The 24,263-nt window shown below is 43.0% G+C and overlaps 1 protein-coding gene across 5 annotated transcripts in view; it reads left to right on the top strand.

The window, feature by feature from the left end:
* RNF220 (ring finger protein 220) overlaps positions 1 to 24,263 on the top strand; it is a 354,135-nt gene that overhangs the window by 205,191 nt on the left and 124,681 nt on the right. For all 5 annotated transcript variants that reach the window (XM_060773368.2, XM_060773364.2, XM_060773365.2 and 2 more), the window contains exon 4: positions 11,248 to 11,377. In XM_060773368.2, the coding sequence (XP_060629351.1) occupies positions 11,248 to 11,377 (130 nt within the window). The remainder of the gene's footprint in view (positions 1 to 11,247; positions 11,378 to 24,263) is intronic.

Here is a 24,263-nt window from a genome sequence, read left to right as displayed (position 1 = left end):
ATTCAGGAAGGATGGTGTGTATGGCTTATTCTTTCAGAACCCTGCAATGGTGTCTTCTTCCTTTCTTCCTTCTCATCGAGAATTCATTGTCTTGTCAGCCTCTAGTTAGCTGGCATGCGTGTGAATCATAAATTACACAGCCTGGGCCTCTACTAGGCTTCACCACAGACAAAAAAATTGCACTCCATCACTGTGTCGCCCAGCTTTTAGCGGTATTGATCAATGCAGCCCCCCTCCCCCTTTCATTTTAACCGAGCTGGTTAAGTGCAGTATCTTATTTTGTGCTGGGACAAATGAAAAGAATATTAGCAGGGGTTGAAATATATCTCTTTTTTATCTCTCTGCTACTTTTTTATTGAATCTCTCTGAGTAGGTGGCTTTCCGCAGGATGACAGCCTCCTGACAGGCCCCTCATTAGAGACTAGACAGTAATTGTGATGCATTTCCCTGCACGGCCTTTTCACTTCTTTCCCCTTCCCCCCTTCCTCTTCTCTCCCTTTCTCCTGATTTGTAAAGTGATTGGATGTACAGACTCGTTCAGTTTCTTAAATTATTGCCCAGCTCAATCCATCTTCCTCTTGCAGAGGATGGGCAGCTGTGGACTCAGAATCAGGGGCAAGACATTCTCTTTCCACCGGTAGAAATCAAGCACTTTTCGGTGGAATATTGGGCTGAGGGACTCATGACTCTGTATACACAGAAGCTTTGTTTTCTCTGTTTGAATTTGCTCGATGCCACGTATGGTATAATCATGCAAAATTAGCTCTCTTCCTCTGATGAAACATATCTAAGAATGAAACTAAATGATATGAGAAACACTACTGAAAGTGGCAGCCCTTTCTCAAGCCTCTTCTTCCTCTAATATCCAGTGCAATTTACCATATTCTGACATTGTTACACAATATGATTATCCACCGTCATCGGGCGGTGAGATGTAAAGTTATTTCCATTGCTGTGAAGGGGAATGTAATAAGTGACTGCCAGTTTCAATAAGGGCCCTGCATTTCTTGAAGTGTTTAGCTTAACCCTAGTTATTGACAATCTAAACGTAGATATTTTTATAAGACACTTTCATAAATGTAATTCCTAAAATGCTATAAAGATTGTATACTTTTTCTGATACATAATTCTTCAGAGAACAGGGTTATACTTTTGGTTCATCTAATCTCTCTGGGAAGTTGTATGTTTGTTTGTGTGCACGGCTGTGTGTGCAGACATACAATGTGTATTGACATATATGAGGGTTTACTCAATGCTCGTATTCTGGAAGAAGTGGGGGAGAGGCTTAGTGAAATCCACACTTCCTGATTTCATTTTAGACAAATGATAATGAGCATTGTTTCCCCAAATGCTTTAAAACATTTGCAAAGAGGATGCCATAAAGGAGAAAGTTGGTGCCCTCTAACAGCACTGTAATTCAAGCACTGGGTTTGCCTGTTGGATTCTACTGTCTAGAGGCATCTTTTCTGCAGACACTTCAGGTATGATACACTTTATGTTGAACTGAAATCTGAATTATATGGGATCATTTACAGAGATTTTAGAGCAAATGTTCAGACCAAAGGCAAGCTAACGCGGCCTACAGGCAACATGGAACTCTCCAGGATAAAAATATAAGTCTCATAATGCCCCCAAACACTCTGTAAAGCAGTGGTTCTCAATCTGTGGGTCCCCATGTGTTTTTGCCTACAACTCCCAGAAATCCTAGCCAGTTTACCAGTTGTTAGGATTTCTGGGAGTTAAAAGCCAAAATATATGGGGACTCACAGGTTGAGAACCACTGCCGTAGAGGTTATGGGGTGTTTTCACCAGATGAGGGGGTTGGGCTGTGCCATTTTAGGTCCAAGAGAGGCCGCTTTTTAAAAAAGTGACAGCTGCATCACTTCTTAATGTTAAAATAGCCTGCAAGTACAAAAATTGGTGTTTGGGGCAATTGAGAGTGTGGCAAGGGTGTATACCTCTAAGGTTTTCTCTGGGACCAATGGAGCCCCCTATCCTCTAACAGTTGCTGACCACTAGTTTAGATCATGTAGCTTTTGTTATCTCTTACTTATTGGAGCCTGTCTTTCTGGTCTACTGGAGAACAAATAATGGTGAAGGTGTGTGATCAGTCAAGCCTAGTTTTTCTATAATCTGGAATTACACTTTCTCTTCAGATTCTCGTTTTCTGCCTTCCTTAGTGGTGTTAACTGTGTCATCACCTTTAAATGGAAAAGGAAAAAAGGGGATAGCATCTTTAAAACTAAGGGAAGATCTAAATGAAGACCCAGGGTCTCCAGTGATAAAGCAGGAGAATTATCACCTTGTGACAGAATTACATTAGAGTGGCTATAAGTCAGAAATCACTTGAAGGCACACAAGAACAAATTCCTTTGCAAATACTTATACAGAATATTTTCCCCTCTACCTTTTTGCCTACACCAGTGGTTCTCAACCTGTGGGTTCCCAGGTGTTTTGGCCTACAACTCCCAGAAATCCCAGCCAGTTCAACAGCCGTTAGGATTTCTGGGGGTTGAAGGCCAAAATATCAGGCGACCCACAGGTTGAGAACCACTAACCAACATGAACCTGTCCCTTTTCTAAGCAAGACATATACAGAAATGTGAATCTTACACACAGATGTTGTGTGTATGGGAGTTTTAGAATTTGCTGAACAGTTTTGGCCATCTCTCAGAGAAGCGAGACTACAGTACATGCTGTCTAGAGCTGGATCTACACTGCCCTAAATCCCAGGAACTGATCCCAGATTATCTACTTTGAACTGGATTATATGGGTCTACACTAGCTGATAAAATGAGATAAGTAGATAATCTAGGATCAGATTCTGGGATGTAGAGCAGTGTAGATCCAGCCTAGGAAAATGGCAGTATCATCATTTGCTTCTGAAAAGTAAGTGTTTGAAGTTTCTGAAAGCAGAGCCTTGCAAATGTTTTCGATGGAAGGTTTTTCTCCTTTAGAAAGAGACAAGCTCCCTGTGACTCCTTCCAAATTGATTTAGCTTTAAAAACATTTAAATTGTACCAGGTGATTAACAATTTGTTTTGACTAGCAGCTTCAGGTAAATTCGCATACACCCCAACCAGCCCCGTGCTCTTCAGGATGCATTATTGTGACAGCTGAACAAATTCCTCTTAATTGTCCTATAATTATCTCCTCATGAGACCATACAGGGAACTTCATGGGAATGTCAGCTTCCTCTTCAGTGTTAAATAGGAAATAGAGGAGAAATCACCCAGAAAAGAAGATACCATGAAGACATCTGTGCTAACACTGACTAGCCCAGACAACACCGGGTTTTGTTTATGGTGTTTCTGTTGCCCTCTGGCTTAGCTCAGGGCAGTGCATGGCATATATAGAGACCAAAGCACTGCTGTCAGTTCCCTTTGTGGAAATAAATGTCGCTAGAGGGTATGCTATGAATACTCAGAATAAAATTTTTAAAAAACAACACTGCAAATGCCCTCATAGAGCCATAAGCCGCTTGGTGTCTCACTCCCAGGGTGCAGATCCAGTACTTGGTTACTCCAAAGCTTACGTGAGGCCTTCTCAAAATGATTGTTTTCTGAGCTGGAAGGAAAGTCAGCCTGTCACAGCAGATACCTGCTATCAGCACAGAAATAACAGCAGGGAGTTGGGGGAGTGGGCCAATCACCAGTGGGAGAATAATCGCTTTGGAAACTTCAGGAGCTTGATTACAGGCCCCGAGGCTGTGTCAGCATTTCTATTATTTTTCTGCCGCTAGGCTCCCATGTAGGCTGTCAGGCAACAGGTCTCTGGTACGGCGAGAGGGCTGCTCGTTTATTCTGGGGTGTTTCAGAGTAAATGATTTGGTTGGACTTGTTAGGTCAGACACATGCTTATGAAATGTGAGAGACTGAATGTGAAATTGATTCGCTTTGGTGTTTGACTGGAAAACAGCCTTCGTTACTGAAAATTAAGGGTGTATTGTCACAAAACATTGGCTATCAGATTGCTTCTATGCAAAGTACATACAAATCTGTTTTCCTTCTGAAGCACATTGTCCTTGTCCTGGGGCATTGCCTTTTAGATTGTGTGTGAACTCAGCAGATTGCTGTCTCTGTATCCTTCAAGGACCAGGGTTTTCGGAGAGGTATAAACACACTGTGCCTTCATGTGACAAGGAATAGAAAGGACTGTAAGAAACTTGTACTTGAAAAGCAGGACCCAAGGGAGCAGGGTCGGCAATGGTACTGTCTGGCCATTCAAACACAAGTTGTGCAGTCAAAGAATTATCCTGATTTGGAATGTGGATGTTGTAGCATTGCTTCACCTTGGGTTCACAGCCCCAATATAACTTGTTTGATGTGGCTGTGCTTGTTTGAGAATTTTGTTTGGGAGAAGGAGCAGGGCACATAGAGGTTTAATGGACAGAATGCAGTCTTTTGTATATGAGTGTTTGTTATCTCAAACCCCTCATTTTCTCAGTATACTGGTGCATTGGCTCCAATACAGCCATATATCCTCATAACTCAAAGGTACTATTCAGTGGCTGATCATCCAATTGCCTTTCATGCCCCCGTGTGTGTCAGAGAGATTGGATTGTACTATGGAAATGTGCATCAAGTTCTAAAAATTCTTATTCCACAATTGTCTCACTACAAAATATGTCTGGAATAAATCTATTTGCCATTTCACCACAGCATCTGCCAATGGCTTTCCTCCGACTGTGCTTTAGTGAGGAACAGTTTTACCTTGAGGGAACTTTAAGCACCTTAATTGGGAGCAGGTTTGACTTCATGTAGTGAAAAGTACATTAAAGTATAGAGACTATAGCTGTAGACAACTCAAAACAACATTCGGTGGGTGCACTCACACACATAGTTTGTTTTCTGAGTTCACATAAGTGGCATACGTCCCATGTCTCCTTTCTTAAAGGCTACCAGGAGGGAATAATAGGTGTGTTCTTCCTGTTCTCCATATCCACCTAGGTTGTGATGTAGAAAGGGATTTCACATGACCAGTCCTGTGGATTCTGAATTGGATACCCCCTTCCTATACGGACAGGAAATATTTAGTTTTAAACACTTAGAAAGAGGCATTTCTTTAGAGCCCAGGGGAGTCTGCACACACAGGCAAGGGACATGGCTGGCGCTTTTCATGTTTGCAGCTTTAGCAAACCAAGGGCTGCAGGGGAGAGAACAGCCATGCCAAGGAGGGTAAACACTGAAGATGAACCCTGCTGAGTTACAAGGGGCCAAAGGGAAGGGAAGGACAGGCAGGGAGGCCAAGCAAACACAAACACAGCTGCCAAAAACAAAGCTTGAAAGGGGCCATTCGGAGGCTGCAGTCTTGGCTGAAATAGGGGAGCGTGGGAGCTCATGGCTTATAATGGTGTACTTGTCAACTTGGCACAAACTGGGCAGTATGGTCGGTTGCTTGGCATCACACTCTCAGCTGCCATCTCATTGTCACCAAAACTCTTCAACAAGCAAGTGTCATTTGGGGGAGAAACAGAAACTCTCTCCAATGGCTCCTGTGTGAAAGAGGGAGTTTTATTATCTGACCCAGGTGATTTGTAGAGCTTTATTAATTGGGGTAACTCTAAATTTTAACTGTGATTTTAAAAAGACTGTTATGTTTAATTCTATGTTAATGTTTGCATGTTTGTATATTTCAAATTGTATGCTAATGCTTTTTATGTTAAGCCGCTTTGAGTCTCCTTCGAGAAAGATAAAGCGGGGTATAACTATAATAAAAAGGTAAAGGTTTTCCCCCGACATTAAGTCCAGTCATGTCCAACTCTGGGGTTGGTGCTCATCTCCATTTTTAAGCCAAAGAGCCAGCGTTGTCTGTTGACCCCTCCAAGGTAATGTGGCCAACATGACTTCATGGAGCACTGTTACCTTCCGGCCATAGCGGTACCTATTGATCTACTCACATTTGCATGTTTTCAAACTGCTAAGTTGTCAGAAGCTAGGGCTAACAGCGGGAGCTCATGCCGCTCCCCGGATTTGAACCTATGACGTTTCGGTCAGCAAGTTCAACACTTTAACCCACTGTGCCACCGGGGGCTCCTAACTATAATAATAATAGATGGTTAAATGTATGCTCCTAAAATGGGCCGTGCTTCCTATGTGAAGTTAGCTGCAACCTTTCCTCCCAGTGTCTCATAAATTAAGTGATGTTAAAGTCCCTTTAAACCTGAGATCCACAAATGATGGGCACTTCTATGGGTTATTATTCCAGTCAGAAATAAAAAAGAGGAAGGGGGGAGGGGGTAACTGGCAGCACATTTAAAATTAAATGGTGTTTATTTTTGCATGAGCTTTCATGGATACAAACCCACTTCTTGTGATCCCGTCAATTTGCTAATTGTGTCACTATGGTAGTTTTGTTTTAACAGTGCCCCCTCCTGGCTGTTTGGGTATCAGCAAGTTGAAATCACAAAAAAAACCCCTGGGTCATGTTAATTTTTGTTGTAAAGGGGGGCCCAGAATGTTTGTGGTTTAAAGAAGAAAAGCAATTGTCTTTGTTTCCCTCAAAATTTATTAAATTGCCCAACCAAAAAAAAAAAAAAAGGAGGAGGAAAGGTCCACCAACCAGACGAAGATGGGAGAGGAGCCAATGAAGGCAAGACAGCGCTGAGTTAATTGTACTGTGGTGGCTCTAGATCACATCTAGTGGTGACGGATAGCAAGGCAGCCCCCAAATGCCCTTGCCTTGGTGTGGGAAGGGAGCTGCAAGATTGCCCTGTGTGTTTATCCCTCCCAGCATGGAGGCGTGGAGACTGCTGCAAGGATCCAGCAGGATTTCCCGTTTGTTCAAAGGCTGCCTGTTTGTTTTAGAAGAGGAGGAGCCCGACACCAACATTGTTACATTAATGGAACTGGAGTTATAAATAGCTGGCAGTAGGGGGCCTTCTGAGGCTATTTTGGACCTCTACGGCACAAAAGTGGAAAGAGTCCAAGAGGAAGCTGGGATTTTGCTCACCCTCCCAGTCAAAGTGGGGGAATTGTTTAGGTCTGGCTATTATTGAAAAGCAGCAACACTTGGTGTGTCAGGGAGCAAGAGAAAACACAGTGAGGTAATGCTCACTATGAGGACTTGCCCTCCTTTAGATGATCTATAACAGTCCATTTTAGCTTTTGGGGGTCACAGACCTCTTTGAGAATGTAATGAAAACTATGGAACCCGCTCCCCAATAAAATGCACTTAAATATAAACGCACCACATTTTTCATACAAACGTTATTGAATTGAAAATGGAGCTTTCAGGTAGACTAATCTGGAATGAAATATTATGATGAACACTTGAAAAGACTGATGTTTACCTCCAAAGTAACAGCGGCAGAAGAATTTTGAAGTAACAGGAAGGAAAAGAAAAGGGGGAGATCAGTTTACACTTATTATATGGACCCCCCAAAGCCTTTCTACAGAATCCCCAGGTATCCATGGACCCCAGATTAAGAACCCCTGGTTTTATGGGTCAGGGGTTAGACAGATAGATCAGTTGGCTAGGGTTTACACTCTTAAATCTTGAATCATATTCTTTCTAAGTTTTTATGAAATCCAACTTCACAATGGCTGGAAATGCAGGAGAAAGGTTGGGAAGAGTAGCTTTTCCCTCCCCTCACATCATACTATAAGACCTCCCCTGACTCCTTCTCAGAGATCTAATAATTCAAAAACACCATTTTGCAATTGTAGGGCAGGGAGCCAGCAGTCCTGGGTACTCTGCTCAGTTGTGAAAAGGAAAGCTACTGTGATGAGTTACAAGCAGCAGGGGGAGAAAGAAGCCTTGAATCAGAACTCCTGATTTGAATGCCCTTAGTATGTGCAGAGGAATGAAATCCTAATTCGCATAAAGGGTTCTGTGGTGCACTTAGTTGGATGTATTATACAGTAAGGAGGCTGTTGGCAAAAGGCAGCTCTCCTCAAGCATTGCCTCATGCATAATCTGAAGGCAAGGATGAGCCAAGGTTATTTCCAAACTTCTTTCAGCCGTTGCCCTCTCTCCTGTTCAAACACCTCCCCCAACACACAGTTATGTAGCCACAGCAAAGTGCTTGTGCCAACACTTTATCCTTTAGGAAGGTCTGTTCCTTTCAAGGGGATTCGTTTAACTGGGCTCCGCTTTTTGCTCGGGGCCATAAAATGGCACCTTTTGCCTTTTGATTGGAAGGCCACATTGCGCGCAGCCTGCTTTATGGTGCATTACTGCTTCTCGCACAGATTTAACCAATTTAATCCATGTCTAATACATAAATAAATAATCCAGCAGGAGCGCTCCACATTAGATGACAATAGGAAACTATAAAGCATGCTTCCACTCACAGGAGACATCAGATCTGAGTGTGCAACGCCCTCTGACGACCAGAGCAGCAAACACAGCTGGGGAGTGTGTGCTTGTAGCCATGTGCCGCTCGCTCGGTGGTTTATGGCAACTTGCTTGTTTGCTTTAAAGTGTGATTTTATGTTAGCGGGCTGCTGTATATTCCGATGCAGTATACAGTAAAGTCCCTTGAGCAAGGAAAGAAACTGGCTCTGAAACAGGTCTTAAATGTCAAAATCTAAATTGCTGGCTGCAAGTCACCAAAATTCAATTGTCTGTGATAGGCTTGGGGAACATTTTTGGTGATGATTCAAGTGTTACAAAACACACTATCCCTGCTAGTTGACAAGCTCTTATACGGCATCTTTCGGGTCTAGCTGAATTTGTCCCAGAGGAAGGAGTCAAGCAGGGTCAATCTAATTTCTGGTATAATTCATCACACTTCTTTTTGGGAATCTTTAGTTTTTGCTTGGAAGTGTTCATCTGAGCTTGGGTAGTAAAAATATCTGTACTTCTGTAATGCTCTTTTCCCAATTTAGGTGGAGAACCTGGAGTCTGGAATTATACAGATGTTTATAACATTTCATTCAAGCCAGTTGCATCTTTCTTTCTTTCTTTCTTTCTTTCTTTCTTTCTTTCTTTCTTTCTTTCATGGACATCTCAGATTTACAACGAACCCATGTTTCCAGCTATATTTTGAAAGTTTATTTCTACCACCTGTCTTTTTTTACTTGGTAGGAATAATTCCTGCACACGGTTCTTTCTCTTCTACAGTTAGAATATGCAGAGGTGCCTTCATTCAGCATGTGGAGAGTTGCTATAACATAATCCCCAATTAAAAGTTCAGTGGGAGAGAGGAGTCCATTTGAAAACCACAACATGTCTCTTCCTCTGCTTAGTTTCTTTTGAGGTTGTTCTAAACAAGTCTATCAATGCCATTTACAGAATGAAGGTTTTGGGATGTTGATGATGAGTAAAAAATACACCGTTCAAGTCTTTCTCATTTTCAGGGCCATTTCACACAAAAATGAATTTATTGGGTGTCACTTTCATCACAGAAAATAATGTTAAGACTTTTCTTGCCTAAATTTATAAATATATAAAATGTTTCTTGTAATGTACATTCAATTTTTCTATAACAAGTCATTGATATTTAGGAAGGTATTGCTTGAAATACTTATTTAAAGCTGATGGAATCTGTGACATGCCTCAGTGGCATTAGACCACTGCAAAGTCATGCCACTGTGTCTGCTGAAGCCAGGCATGTAGCCGGGGGGGGGGGGGGGCTTGATGGGCTTCAGCCCCCCCCCCCCCCCCGGAAAACTTATGGTTCGCGAAAAGGCCTAACTGGTGCATTATTTAAACTTATGTTTATTCATATCATGATCTGATCACCATACTCAATATATCCCATATGCATGGGGGTATTGGGGTAATGATACAAAAGGTTTGCTAGGGTAGACCCTTTTTCACTCAGACTCAGCCCCCCCCCCCCCGAAACTCAGCCCACCCAACCCCCCCCCCCCGAAAAAACTCACACCCCCGCCCCCCGAATCGAAATCCTGGCTATGGGCCTGGCTGAAGCCATCGTATATAGGACTCAAAGAACTTGCAATGCCCACTCCCGCTTCCTTTGCCTCTTCAAGATGCTCTCAAAAAAGAGAGTGTAACATCTCTCATCGTCCAGTAAACATTCCCCCAAAGTGAAACTGCTCTTCTTTTAATTCCTTCTGTCAGCCTGGCTAGTTTCAAAGAAGATGGTAACTAGTGGCCTCCATCTCCATGAAGCGATGAATTGCTCCAGGTTTCAGTCTGTATTTTAAAGGAGCTATACAAGTTGTTGGATCCTCTTGCAAAACTAAATTAACCATCTATGACAGGTCTTTTAAACTTCCAGATAAAGCTAAGACTGGATCCATTGCTGCTCTGGCATAAAGGCTATCATTTATATAGATTACAAAGGTCCTAGCATAAAATTGAAGCAGGGGCAGAACCAGATACTGCTCCATGTTAGAACTAGCAGAAATTTCCTCTGAGCCTGTCCAGCATTGTCTAAAAGAGATATTCCTGACTTAAACAAGGAAGAATATCTTCCATAGTAGAATCTATGCAGAGTTTGGTACAGATACTTGAAGGTACAATCCACTTTTGTGAAGGTTAGGGAACCAAGATACCAGTAAAGTGGGGAAAAAAAACATAAATTAAAAATGCTGGATTTTTTATCTAAGAAAATACCATTCTAGGAATGTCTAGGTCCTCCAAGGTGACTTTTTGGTTAATTTCTGCTGGAAGTTGATCATAGGGTCACCACAGAAGACCTAGAAGGAATATATAAAGTAGATATAACTGATTTTAATGCTTGTGTATATTTATAGTTATTTTATGTCCTGGCATGGAATGCTTCCTGTATATAGGTTGTGCTCTGCCCTGAGTCCCCTTTGGGTTTTTTCTTTGGGGGGGGGGGGGTCATGTCAGGAGCGACTTTGAAAAACTTCAAGTCGCTTCTGGTGTGAGAGAATTGGCCATCTGCAAGGACGTTGCCCAGGGGACACTCGGATATTTTGATGTTTTATCATCTTTGTGGGAGGCTTCTCTCATATCCCCGCATGAGGAGCTGGAGCAGATAGAGGGAGCTCATCCATGCTCTCCCTGGATTCGAACTTGCGACCTGTACGTCTTGAGTCCTGCTGGCACAGGGCTTTAACCCGCTGCTCCACCAAGGGTTCCTTCTCATCCTTCGGGGTGAGAAAGACAGAATATAAATCTTTCAAATAATACATTAATAAATAAATATATTATGCAGATCTCCAAATAATCTACTCCACAAAAGTTAAACCCACAAATATTTGGCCTGGTTGACTTTATATTTTGAAACTGAACAAGTAATAGTTAACCACTGATGAATGGAGCTGATACTTGCTAAAACTCAAGTCTGTGACCTCTATTGTCCAACAGGCAAGAAGAAGACAACACTTTTTGACAGCCAGGCCCCCATCTGCCCTATCTGTCAGGTCTTGCTTCGCCCGGGTGAACTCCAAGAACACATGGAACAAGAGCTGGAGAAATTAAAACAACTGAACATCAGGTAAGGATAGCTAGACTCTTCATTAACCTGCGTTTTTTATCTGAGGCATTAACGTGTCACTTTCAAAACCAGTCAGCATATGGCTTTTTTCTGTGTAGTTAGCAAGGCATATATATTTATATAGTAAATGTTCCAAGTTGCGATGAAATTGCTTGAAAATCCTTCTTGGAAATGCATATTCTCATCCCAGGAATCAAGAAAATGGGACATGTCTTATTCAGTGAGTCCAGGAGTTTACATGGAGTTCCAGTTAGTTCATTGGTTTTTCATAGCCAACATACAATTTAGCTCTTAATTTTCAGCATGCAAATTTTTAGATTAGGCTTGAAGAGAGGTGAGGAGATAGAGATGAAAGTTGGACTTCTTTTAGTTTTCCTTCTTCTGCCTGGGCTGCCATTCCAGGCCTCCTTGACTGAAAAATTAATGCTGTGCTAATGCCTTAGTTGAAGAAGCTGCTATCTCTTCAAATTCCTTTTGCCATGGGCTCCTGTGAATAACTGTACTCTTTCCTCATGCACCCCACCACACCAGTGCAGCCGTGAAGAGGTTAAGCATGTAGACAAAGAGATAGAGCCCCCCAGCCCTCATCCCAGAGGCTGCCATCTGCCCTGAGGCTGCCTCTTGGTTGCCTGCTACTTTCACCAGCACAGCAAATGTCCTCTATTTTTTAAAAAAAATAATTGCATTTTAACTGCTAGCAGTTATTTAGGAAATCGCTGCAGCCAAGGGTTGGCAGATCCCTGGCCTTCCTTTAATAAAACTGCAGCCTGGGAGAGAGCGTGTTTATTTCAATTATTAATGAATTCCCCGGTCATTAAAAGGTGAAGAAAGAGATCATGCTGCCGTTGGCAGTGAGGTGATGTCATCAGGTGGCTGGGAACAGCAGGAAGCAGGGAACAACCAGGTTTTGGACCGCCCAGCACCTAAATGGACCACCCCTAAGGTTTGGAAAGTAAACCCACTGTAGCCTGGGGTCTTTTCTCAATCAATGCAACAAGGGAGCTTATTGGACACAGGTGTAACGAGCAAGTTTACATAGAATAAAAAGGGGCCTTGCCCAATTCAGGCTGGACCGAGACCTCCCATATCCATGGCCCGTGTGGTATCCAATACAGAGGCAGAATCTGCCACATCTCGGATGGGAGGGAAGAGGGGGAGAACGGCAACAGCCAAGCCATTTATCCCACGCGACACCCGTTTCCCTTGTGTGCATAATTTATGGTGTAATTTGGGCTGCATCCAACTTAATAAAGGGCCACAGCAAATTAACGAACAGGTTTAAATGAACAGAAGCAATTAGTGCTCAGAGGAGCCTGTGGAAAGAGCAAGGCTAGTCTTGGAGTGGAGCTGGCCAAGAGCAGCCTGTAGCTGGCGTGAGGTGGGTAGTGACGTGCTGGGGGTGGGGTGGGGGCATTTAATGGGAAAGGAAAGGAAACGCTAAATCATAAAGGCTGACAAGGGCCATTGTGGGCCAGCTGACAAATGAAAAAGAATGGCATTATTCCTTTAAATAACCGTGGCAGTTAAAAAGGGAGACAGCTCACTCCTAGCCCTCGCCTGCTCCAGCTTCATGCATGGGGAACAGCAATCGCGGGGGTCTTTATTAATTATTAACTAATGACTCCTACCATGCTGCAATAGATAACACTCAGTCTCCTCTACAGAGCAGGCCCTGGGGGCTAATCTTCAGCCTGCTATAGTACATCCTACCCCCAACCTGGCAAAGGAAACAAGCCACCTTAAATGGCACACTGCTTTTGTGCCTCATGGGGACTGGGGTTCAAAGCCTCCCTTCCACAGAACATAATAGATAAGACCAGTCCATTCCAGGAATGTGTTCATCCTTTACACAAATTCTTATGGATATAGGAAAGGAAGGGCAGGCAGGGGAGATAAGTCTTTTTTGAGTCATTGCAATGGGACTGTCCTTTGGGTTATGATACTATACACAGAAAGAACAGCTAACCATAATGAGAATGGGAAGCTAATAACAATCCTGAAATAAGCCAATAAACTTGAAAATGAAATGTATGGTTATAAATGTGATTTGCTAGCATAGATGAGCCTAGCTATAGCTCCATGCCAAATTCCAATCATCACCAAAATGGCTCAGCAGCTGTTACTTATCAAGGCGATATGTGAAAATCATTCAGGGAAAACTGAGAATCTTGTTTGCCAAGGGGAAGCACTTTTTTTTTTTAAAGATGCCAGTCACAGATCATTGTGTTCAGTGTTATATAAACATTCGCGTAAAAAACAATGAAGAGCCCAGTGGCACCTTAAAAACCAACAAGTTTTCTTTGGCACAAGCTTCCATGGAGTATGGCCATCTTCTCCAGTGGTCAGGGATGAAGGAAGCAGCCTACCCTTTGGTGGTTTGTTCCCTCTAAAAACCTGCTTACAGAATTAGGAAGATATAGAGGTCATTGTTCCTTACAGCATCAAGGCACTGGTGGATGTTATAGCCACACCTACCTGTGGGCTGGTCTCCTTCTCAATGGAGTTTTATATGCTCCTCAACAAGATTAAAACCAGTTTATATTTTATTTCTTTACTTTTATTATTATTATTATTATTATTATTATAACTTTATTTGTACCCCGCTAGCATCTCCCGCAGGATTCGATGCGGCTTACAATAGGCCGAAGCCCAACACAAACAACAATACAATATCTAGCAAATAAAAACAGTTAAGCAGAAAACAATAACAGTAGCAATACGATAAGACAATATTAAAAAACTGGGTCGGCCAGAGTGGGGTACAAGGTTAAAAAGTGCTGATGTGTCGGAGGAGTATGGGATTATGATATAAGTGCGGTGTGCAGTGTGCGGTGATTTTGGTACTAAAGTGCTTCTAGGATTTGGTACTGGGAGATTCCTAATCTGAAAAGGCACGTTGGAACAGCCAGGTTTTCAAATTCTTCCTGAAGACTGCCAGTGTAGGGGCTTGTCTGAGATCTTTCGGGAGGGTGTTCCAGAGGCGGGGGGCCACCACGGAGAAGGCCCTGTCTCGTGTCCCCACCAAGTGCGCTTGTGACGCGGGCGGGATCACGAGCAGGGCCTCCCCAGATGACCGGAGTGAGCGTGTGGGTTCGTAGACAGCGATACGGTCACGCAGATAGGGTGGTCCCAAACCGTTCAGGGCTTTGTAGGTAAGCACCTGCACCTTAAATTGGGCTCGGAAAATAAACGGCAGCCAGTGGAGCTCCTTGAACAGGAGGGTTGACCCCTCTCTGTAATGGGCCCCAGTTAACATCCTGGCTGCTGCCCGTTGGACCAGTTGGTATTTCCGAGCCGTTTTCAAGGGCAGCCCCACGTAGAGCGCATTGCAGTAATCCAGTCTAGAGGTGACTAAGGCATGGACCACCCCGGCCAGATCAGCCTTAGCGAGGTACGGACGTAGCTGGCGCACAAGTCTCAGTTGTGCAAAAGCCCTCCCGGTCACCGCCGAAGCCTGAGCCTCAAGCGTGAGCGATGAATCCAGGAGGACTCCCCAGCTACGGACCTGTGGCTTCAGGGGGAGTGTAACCCCGTCCAACACAGGTTGTCACCCTATACCCCGATCTGGTTTACGATCGACCAGGAGGACCTCTGTCTTGTCGGGATTGATCTTCAGCTTGTTCGTCCTCATCCAGATAGACACAGCGGCCAGGCACTCGTCTAGCACCCGAGAGGCCTCCTTGGAGTTGGGTGGAAAAGAGTAGTAGAGTTGTGTGTCATCTGCATAGAGATGGCACCCAACTCCAAAACTCCGGATGACCTCTCCCAGCGGTTTCATGTAGATGTTAGAAAGCATGGGAGAAAGAATAGAGCCTTGCGGGACCCCACAGGTCAAAGGCCAGGGATCCGAGCAGGCATCTCCCAGCTTCATCTGGGTTCGTCCCTCCAGGAAGGACCGGAGCCACGACAGAACCGTGCCCCTGAGACCCATCCCAGAGAGGCGACCCAGAAGGATACCATGATCGATGGTATCGAAAGCCGCTGAGATGTCCAAGAGAACCAGCAGGGTCAGACTCCCCCTGTCCAGTCCTCTACAGAGGTCATCCACCAAGGCGACCAAGGCTGTCTCGGTGCCGTGACCAGGCCTGAAACCAGACTGTGCCTTATCTAGGTAATTGATGTCATCAAGGAAGCCCTGGAGCTGGAGGGCGACCACCCGCTCCAGCACCTTACCCAAAAAAGGGAGGTTGGAGATCGGCCTGTAATTGTTCAGCATCGTAGAGTCAAGGGAAGGCTTTTTAAGGAGTGGGCGAACCACAGCCTGTTTCAGGTTAGATGGAAAAATCCCTTGCTCCAACGATGCGTTAATAATCAACACAAACCAATCAACCAAGCCCTCCTTGGCAGATTTAATGAGCCAGGATGGGCAAGGGTCTAGAGCCGAAGTGGTCGCCCTCACAGCCCCAAGGACCTCCTCCACGGTCTCAGGTAGAACAAGCCGAAAAGAATCCCACAAAGTTGGACAAGCAGATGCCTCAGTCACCTCCTCTGGCACTGCGATGAAATTGGAGTCGAGCTCAAGACGTATCTGGGCAACTTTGCCTGCAAAATGGTGTGCGAAATCGCAACACCGAGCTGCTGGGTCGTCAGAGATCTCCTCCACCACAGGTGGGTGAAGGAGCTCCCCAACAACCCGAAACAGCTCTGATGACCTGATGACTTTTAAAACCTATACCTTATTTTCTGAGATTATTTAGCACATGGACTCTTGAGCAATGTCCCTTTCAGGCTTTGACTAGGCCCTACTTAGCTAAACTAAAGAAGGTATGGCATATGCCTTCAGATCTGGTGCTGTGTCTTGGTGTATATTATTTTTATATCCTATAATAAAAAGAAGTGTATTAAGGGTTTTTTAAAACTGGGATTTATTAGCAGCCTGTGCTGGAATGTGGGGAGCTCACACCCACTGTAGCAGTTTGAATTACCTATTGAACTGGTGGTGACTTTGCTTCACCAGTGCAGAAACACTCTAACAATATATTAACTAATTACAAAATACAGTTGTCTCCGTGGACTATATAGTGCTATTGCTTATTGGAACTTGACCCATTGGGCCACTACAACAGCTTTGCTATTTTTTCACCTGATGGCTGTGTCCTTGGTTCAGTGGTTCTCAACCTGTGGGTCCCCAGATGTTTTGGCCTTCAACTCCCAGAAATCCCAACAGCTGGTAAACTGGCTGGGATTTCTGGGAGTTGTAGGCCAAAACACCTGAGGACCCACAGGTTGAGAATCACTGCCTTAGTTGTTCTTGTCCTGAATGGATGGCTGTCTACCAGGCATGGTTTCGATTAAAGGGGTCTTGTCAGTGTAGAAGATGATGTGACCTCTTTGAGGGAATATAATTAATGTAATAGATGAACCTTGCCACCTGCCTTGCCACCTACCACCTGCCATTATATCTGAATCCATTTTATAAGCATATCCTAAACATCCCTGTATCGGTAAGATAGAAGCTTGTTTGTTTTTCAGGGGTCCGTGCCAGCATGGATGGAGTTAATCCCCTCCAAGCTGAAGCTTGTAGTTTTGTTTTCTTTCAATTTATATCCTTCACTTAAAACGGAAAAAAAGGAGGGGTGAAAACACCCGGCAGGTGACATATTCTAAGAGGGAGCAGCGAAATCGTGTTAACCACTTCAAAATCTCATATATTCAATCGGCCTCTGGCAAGACATCTGCCTAATGTTAGCGCTTAAATATCCTTTTCCATTTTACATGCATTCAAGTCTCATTTGAGTGAAATGAAACGGTATTATTAAAGGGAGATTTTGCACAAATGGCCTGAATTTGACATGTCAAGTTCAATGAGGCTGTTACATATGTAATGCCAAGAAGGGGCTTCGAGGCTCCTGGCACTTGAAACAGCGCCAGTGGTTCAGAAATGAAATTTGCATGCAGTCTTTTCTCTTCCCATCCTTCCATTCCCTCCCACAGAATGCCAAGTGGTTGCCTTTGCAGTGTGTAGCCCTTGGTTTGAATCAGGGGGGAAAGGCAATAATTGCCCCCCAGTTTGACGCTGAGGGGAATGAGATACCATCCTCCCGAATGCTGCATCTTGATTGAAGCTAACATTCATTGGATCACTATTCTGAGAGGTGCCTCAGTCATCATCTGGTCCCACAATTGTACCAGTCTACTCAAAGTATTCCCTAAATGATACTATACAATTGAATTCCTCCATCTTCTAATGTGGAGAACAAGATTCTTCCACTACTTCCTTTATTTCCACCATGTTTCTTTATTTAAGATGTGTTCAGGCAGTCAGGATCAGCATCTAAGACAGATGTCCAGGGACTATAAAAGAAAACTATGATCAGCCAAGTCTCCAATCTTGGTGCAAATCCCAAGCTTCCAATCTTGGTGCAAACTTTTCTTCCATCTTTCCTGATGATCAAGGAACATGAAGGGAACATGAAGTTACTGAGTTAGAAGAGGGATAACTCTCTTGTGGAAAGGTATTGAAAATCTCTTGCTGAATGAATTTGTGGTAAAAAGACAGAAAAAATCTGGATCCAAGCCCTGCCACTTTCCCCAGTTTACGTGAATGCTGAATTAGAAAGGAAAGGAAATATATCTTAATGAAAAAACACCAACTCTTATGATGGTTTTGTTTTGCACACTCACCCATTAAGGCCCTGCCAACTACACTAATCCTACAAATTCATTTACAACTGAGTGTAACAACTGGGGCAGATCTGGAGCATCCTTTTATGTTTGGAGACCACACAGTTTGGTGGCCACACAGACTACCAAAACACAAAAACCACAAAGTGCTGGAAAGCCACTCCTGATTCTCATAATTTGGTAGTTTTTATGTTCAGCTATGCAGGGGGTCCTTGACAAGATCAATTGATGCATCTAGAAACTTCCAACAGCAGCAATTTGGTCTTTTTTTCTTTTTTTTACTAGAATACAGTTGGTCTGGTGATTTGGAGGTGGTGGAACTGTTTGTTCTAATGGTAGATTTGTGGCACTCTGAACAATAAAGTGTATACATTTTTTTCATTTTTGATTCCAATAGAAATTAAATCAAAGTGGCAACTACCACAACATGTTCCCTTCAGTACATGCAAGTGTGCAATTGTAAAGTGATTTTGCATGAATGCTTCCAATATGAATTGCTGGTTGAGAGAAAGACAAAGAACAGTGGAAAGAATGAGACTAGACACAATGAAATCACCACTGGTTCCCACACTGAACTCAACTAAGACACTCCTGTTTACAAGTGTTCATATCCTGATGTGATCATTAGTTGGGTTGATCCAATGGGAATTCCCCCAATGGGCAACTCTTAAGCATGTATAACTTGCATGGATAACTAAGAAGATGCCCATTCCATCCCATGACTGTTCTCTTAGTAATCCTCCTTAGAAACCAATACTCAACAAGCTATAATCCGAGTCTCCCTGAAGAGTAAATGGAGTACATAAAACACAAATAAGTCCTATTGTCACATGTCATGTCAGGGTCATTACTCTCACCTTTTGCTTCTCTAGATTTACACCAGAGGACATAAAATGGCCAGGGAGCACATTGGCACCACCAAAGCAAGCAACACTCAGGTCTTACAGAGCTTTGTGAGAGTGAGATTAGAGACATTTATGAGTAAGGGTCTTTTTTCTTTTACAAAGCTCCATTGAAATACATAGTAAATCTCTCACCTTAAAAGCAACCTGACAACCAAGCAGAGATCTGAAGAAACAGTGACTAGGCAGCATTACTCTCTGCAAGAATTAGACCCAAGTGGCCCCCATCTTCTCCATCTGCTAACTTTTTTCTCATCAGTATCTCTTGGATTTCACACACACACCTTTGCTTTTTTAAAATTTTCATCCTTTCTTTCTTCTCTCATCTCCCCTTCCTCCTCCCCCTTCCTCCCCCGGTATCATGGCGACATCTCCAAGCCAAGTACTTTTAATTTCGCCTGTGGCCCTTGCTGACACCGTGGATATGCACAGCAAGTTAAATTCCCGCCTGATCAATAAAGCAGAAGCCGTGTGTCCGACCGGTCGATACTTTTTTATCTGTCTTCAGCCCAGTCCTGCTGATGACAGGCCTCTTGCGCATCGCCAAAGACACTCAAGGGCAACCAGGCATTCAACAACACAAGCACTTTTAAAATATATTATTATTATTATTTTATTATTATCATTTTTAAAAACCTCTAATAAACGCTAGTAAAAAGAGAGAAGATAGTTCATGATGTTTGGCCTTTGCTTGAAACATTTTTATGATTTATCTTAATTTTTAATTGAAAAGAATTTGTGAATTAATTGATTTCTGGGTCTTGCCAATTAACATTGTAATTGAGTGCATGATATATTCTGAGGTAGTGTAATTTTTTATTCTTGTCACCAAGAGAGGCCTTGGTAAGGGCAGATATTTTCTGTGTGTCTCCTTATATAGAGGATACTATTCCCTCCAAGGTATACCCTGTCTTAATGTTAAAGGCATTTTCAAAGAAAGACCAGTAAACCTAATCAAAGCACTTTACCAAAGTTGTGCAAGATGTGCTGTCTCAGAAGATACATTCATTTCTGGAAGGTCTGAAGAATAACTATAATTGTTCTGCAAATTCTTTTTGCAAAATATAGCTAAGTGACACTTTTTCCGATTGACTATGTAGAGTCCCATGGCTTGAATGTAAGGTGTGAGATGCTGAGAGTTATACCTAAAATATATTCATATAATTTTAAATCATCATGGCAAGATAGACAAGACAGTTTTTCCTGCCTGATTATTCCCACAATCTGCACACTTGGAGCCCTGCTAACTATAACAGTTGGGAGCATCAAAAGAACTGAAATGCCACGAGTTAGCTTGTGTATATGAACAATTTCCAAATCGCAGCCTAAGAGTCTTATCTAAAAATAATATTTGCAGTGGCGTATAAAGGCTTAAAGGGATGGAAATGTTACTATGGCCTGCACATGGCAATGTTCACTGGGAAGGTAGCTCCAATTTTGAGAATACATGTAGATCATCACCTGCTGAGGCTGAAAACCTTGTCTCAGTCTCACTCAGTGTACTCATTACACAAGGTATCCATGAACATCACAGAGAGTAGGGGAGTGTATGAGAAATTGTGAGATTAGTAGAAAATTCTGCATAGTCAAATGTTATCATTGGATAATGATGGATAACAATTAAGGTTATCACAAAGGGGATGCCAGAATATAGTCGGTAGCTGAATATTGCAAGGAGTCCAGCTGCATTCCATGGTTTGTGCATAGACCAGTTTCATCACTGTAAATGGGTAGAAGATTGAATCTCTGGCTCAATCCTGCTTTATTATTTTCACTGTAACTATACATACAGTTTGTTCATTCATTGACTCAGTACATGAAGAATTCTACTACTGGTGAGAAGGACATTCTTGAATATGCCTTAGAAATGCTTTTATTAATCAGAACTCTGTTTTGATTCACAGCTTTGTGAACCTCTTTCTAATTTTATACATACATGGCTGTTTTCACAATTTTCCACTCTTTTAGATATAGCTAGCTAATCCACCCCCCTTTCAACTTTCAGCTTTCTTGGCTTGTGCTAAGTATTGCCACCTGTTCTACCAGCCTGCATTGTGCTTTTGGTAATGTCTTAACCACTCTTCTGGTTTGTAATAGCAACCTCCTCTCACACAAATTAGGCAGGAGATGCACCACCTGTTTAGTTAATGCAGGGGTCTCAAACTTTTTCAGCCACCGAGCTCTCCATGAGAAACTTTTGAAGCAAAGATTTCTCATGGAGGTCTAAGAAACATTTATATATTATATAACGGGCAAACATTTCTTTTTTATTTGATTTTTAATTGAGAACTAGCTGTACCCGGCCACACATTGCTGTGGCCCTCAGAAAACAGGATTTGCAGACATGAAGCAACCTGGCTAGGGAACTCATCCCACCAAAGGTTTCCTGCTGGCTAGTAGAAGCCAGGCTGTTAAGGTGCAAGGTGCTATGGAAAATAAAGTAATGGGAAGCAACCACTGAAGCTGCAAGGCTTTTCAGTTATATTCTTGTTGGCCAAAACACTCAAAAAAGCCTCTTTGAAACAGAGGCTGGGTGGCCATCTGTTGGGGGTGTTTTGAATGTGATTTTCCTGCTTCTTCACAAAATGGGGTTGGCCTACATGGCCCACCAGGTGTCTCCCAACTCTAGGGCTCTCTGATTCTATATTCTTCTCTTCCCTTCACTAGTTTCCCCCTTCCTTCCTTCCTTCCTTCCTTCCTTCCTTCCTTCCTTCCTTCCTTCCTTCCTTCCTTCCTTTGTTCCTTCTCTGCCTCTTCCCTTCCTTTCCTCTCCCACCCCTGCCTCCTTTCCCTTCCTTCCTTCCTGTTCTTCTACCTTTTCTTCCTTTCTTCTCTGCTTTCCCTTTCTTTAACCTCCTTCCTCCGGGACAGTTTGTAAGGGGTTTTAAAGGGTTTTGGGAGGGGGGATGAAAGGGGGAATGTGGAGCCCAAGTGAGAGAGTTGCTGGGCTTCTCATGGTTCGCATCCTCCCTTCACCCAACCCGGGGGGGGGGGGGGTGCACAACCGCTCCTGCAGTCAGGCTTGCCTTGCAATCCTCTGGTCTTGGGGGAAGAGTTGCCTGGTAGCCACATGGGCCTCATGGAGCCGCTGTGGTGGCTCGAGCTGCTGCCGGGGCTTGCCTCTCCAAGCCCCCACCCCTCCGTTGGGGCCAGGCCTTCTCCTTCCTTACCTCTTTCCTCAAATCCCCCCCCCCCAAAAAAAGAAAAAGAACTCTGCCTTCCTGCATGGAAAGGGACTCCATGGCGAGGCTTCTCTTCCCTCACAACGGTTGGTGCTTCATTTTTCTCGCACAATGGGGAGAGGGGCTTTTGCGCATGCTCTGTAAGGCATTTTTCTTTTTGGGGAGTTTTAAGTTATTTCCCGTTCATTTTTTACATTATTTTTGGTTTGAAAGACATAGATTGGATTAGAATGTGTTTTGCTGCCAAATTTGGTGTCAATTCGTGCAGTGGTTTTTGAGTTCTGTTAATCCCACAAACGAACATTACATTTTTATTTATATAGATAAAATCAATTAAAAGAGAGAGTATTTGTTTTCCTTTACATAAAAAATGGGTGAACAATATGGTTTAAAAAAGTAGGAAAAAGAGAGAAGAACTAAAAAAGAAGAAAAGAAAAAGAAAAAAAAAGAAAAGTAGTTATACTTTCCAGGACTCTTCTGGCTTATTTAACTTAATACTTTGCTTTCATAGTGTTGGCTTCTTTTTAATCCAGATTTTTTTACTTTCCTTTTAGTTCATTTTAATATATATTTTTATAATTTCACTCTTTAAGAATTCCTTAAGTTTCCCCCAATCTGTTCTTTGTGTTTGTAGATTGTTCTGGGCGAATTTTGTGTTAGCAAATCCATATTCATGATGTCTATTACTTTTAACATCCATTGTTCCATGGTAGGCATTTCTTGGGTCAGACAAATCCTTGCTGGTATTGTCAGGTAAATAAAGATCTTATTTGTATTTTTTCCATTTCAAAGTCTGTTATTCCTAATAGGAAGTATACGAGTTTGAGCTCAAATTTTTGGTTGAGGATTTCCTCTATTTTTGTATACTTGGTTCCAGTACCTTTTGATGTTTTTACACTTCCATCACATATGCATAAAGTTTCTCTTGTTTTTTCTATACTTCCAGCATTTCTCATCCTTCCCTCCTTTATTATATTTTGCCAGTTGTTCTGGTGTCAGATACCACGTGAAGAACATTGTATATTAATTCTCTTTTATTTCTGTTGAATAAGTATATTCTAGTTTCTTTTTCCACATTTCCTCCCATTCTCTCATGTTTATCGTATGTCCTATCCCTTTTGCCATAATGGGCAAACATTTCAATTCATTGCATTTTATAATTTGATGGATAGGCCAGTGGCAGATGGTTGGAGAGTGTTTGTGTGAAGTAATTGAAAAAATATTGACAAATTCCTATACACACTGCACATATCCCCCTTGTGGTGCAAAAAAGGAAAGGAAGAACCAAAATATTTAAAATTAAGAACAATTTAAACCAACATAAACTTGACAGAATTTCATCGGAAAACCCCAGGGATCATTTTCTGAGTTATCAGGGGTCTGTTAAATCCGCCGAACTTTTCCGAGTTGTCAGGGGTCTGTTAAATCCGCCAAAAAGCGAGATCCCTGATGACTTGGTGGCTCGCTATGAAGCTTTTGCTTGATTCTTTGCAGATAAAGTTGCGCTGATTCGGTCCAATTTCGATGCCATATTAACAGCAGTCTCTTGGGATGTAACACGAGCATCTGCTTGTCCGGTTTTATTGGATTCATTTCAATTGGTTCAGCTTGAGGATGTGGACAGGATCCTTGGAGAAGTGAGACCTACCACATGCATCCTAGACCCCTGCCCATCCTGGCTGATAAAAGAAGCCAGAGGGGGATTGGCAGAGTGCGTGAAGGTGGTGGTTAATGCCTCCTTACAGGAGGGTAGGTTTCCAGTGAGCTTAAAACAAGCTATCATAAAACTGCTGTTGAAAAAACCATCACTGGACCCCACTCAATTAGACAACTATCAGCCAGTTTCCAATCTCCCCTACTTGGGCAAAGTCATGGAACGTATGGTGGCAACACAACTCCAAGGATTTCTGGTAGACACTGATTATCTAGATCCAGCACAGTCTGGCTTTAGGCCGGGACATGAAACGGAAACAGCCTTGGTCGCCTTGGTAGATGATCTTCGCCGGGAGCTGGACAGGGGGAGTGTGTCCCTGTTAGTTCTGCTGGACCTCTCAGCGGCCTTCGATACCGGCGACTACGGTATCCTTCTGGAACGCCTCATAGATATGGGACTTGGGGGTACTGCTCTGCAGTGGCTCCAGTCCTTTCTTGAGGGATGGTCCCAGAAGGTGTTACTGG

This window comes from Anolis sagrei, chromosome 4 (assembly GCF_037176765.1).
Source record: "Anolis sagrei isolate rAnoSag1 chromosome 4, rAnoSag1.mat, whole genome shotgun sequence".
NCBI lineage: Eukaryota > Metazoa > Chordata > Lepidosauria > Squamata > Dactyloidae > Anolis > Anolis sagrei.
Note: the sequence above shows the minus strand (reverse complement) of the source record. Positions and strands in the feature narration are given on the sequence as shown.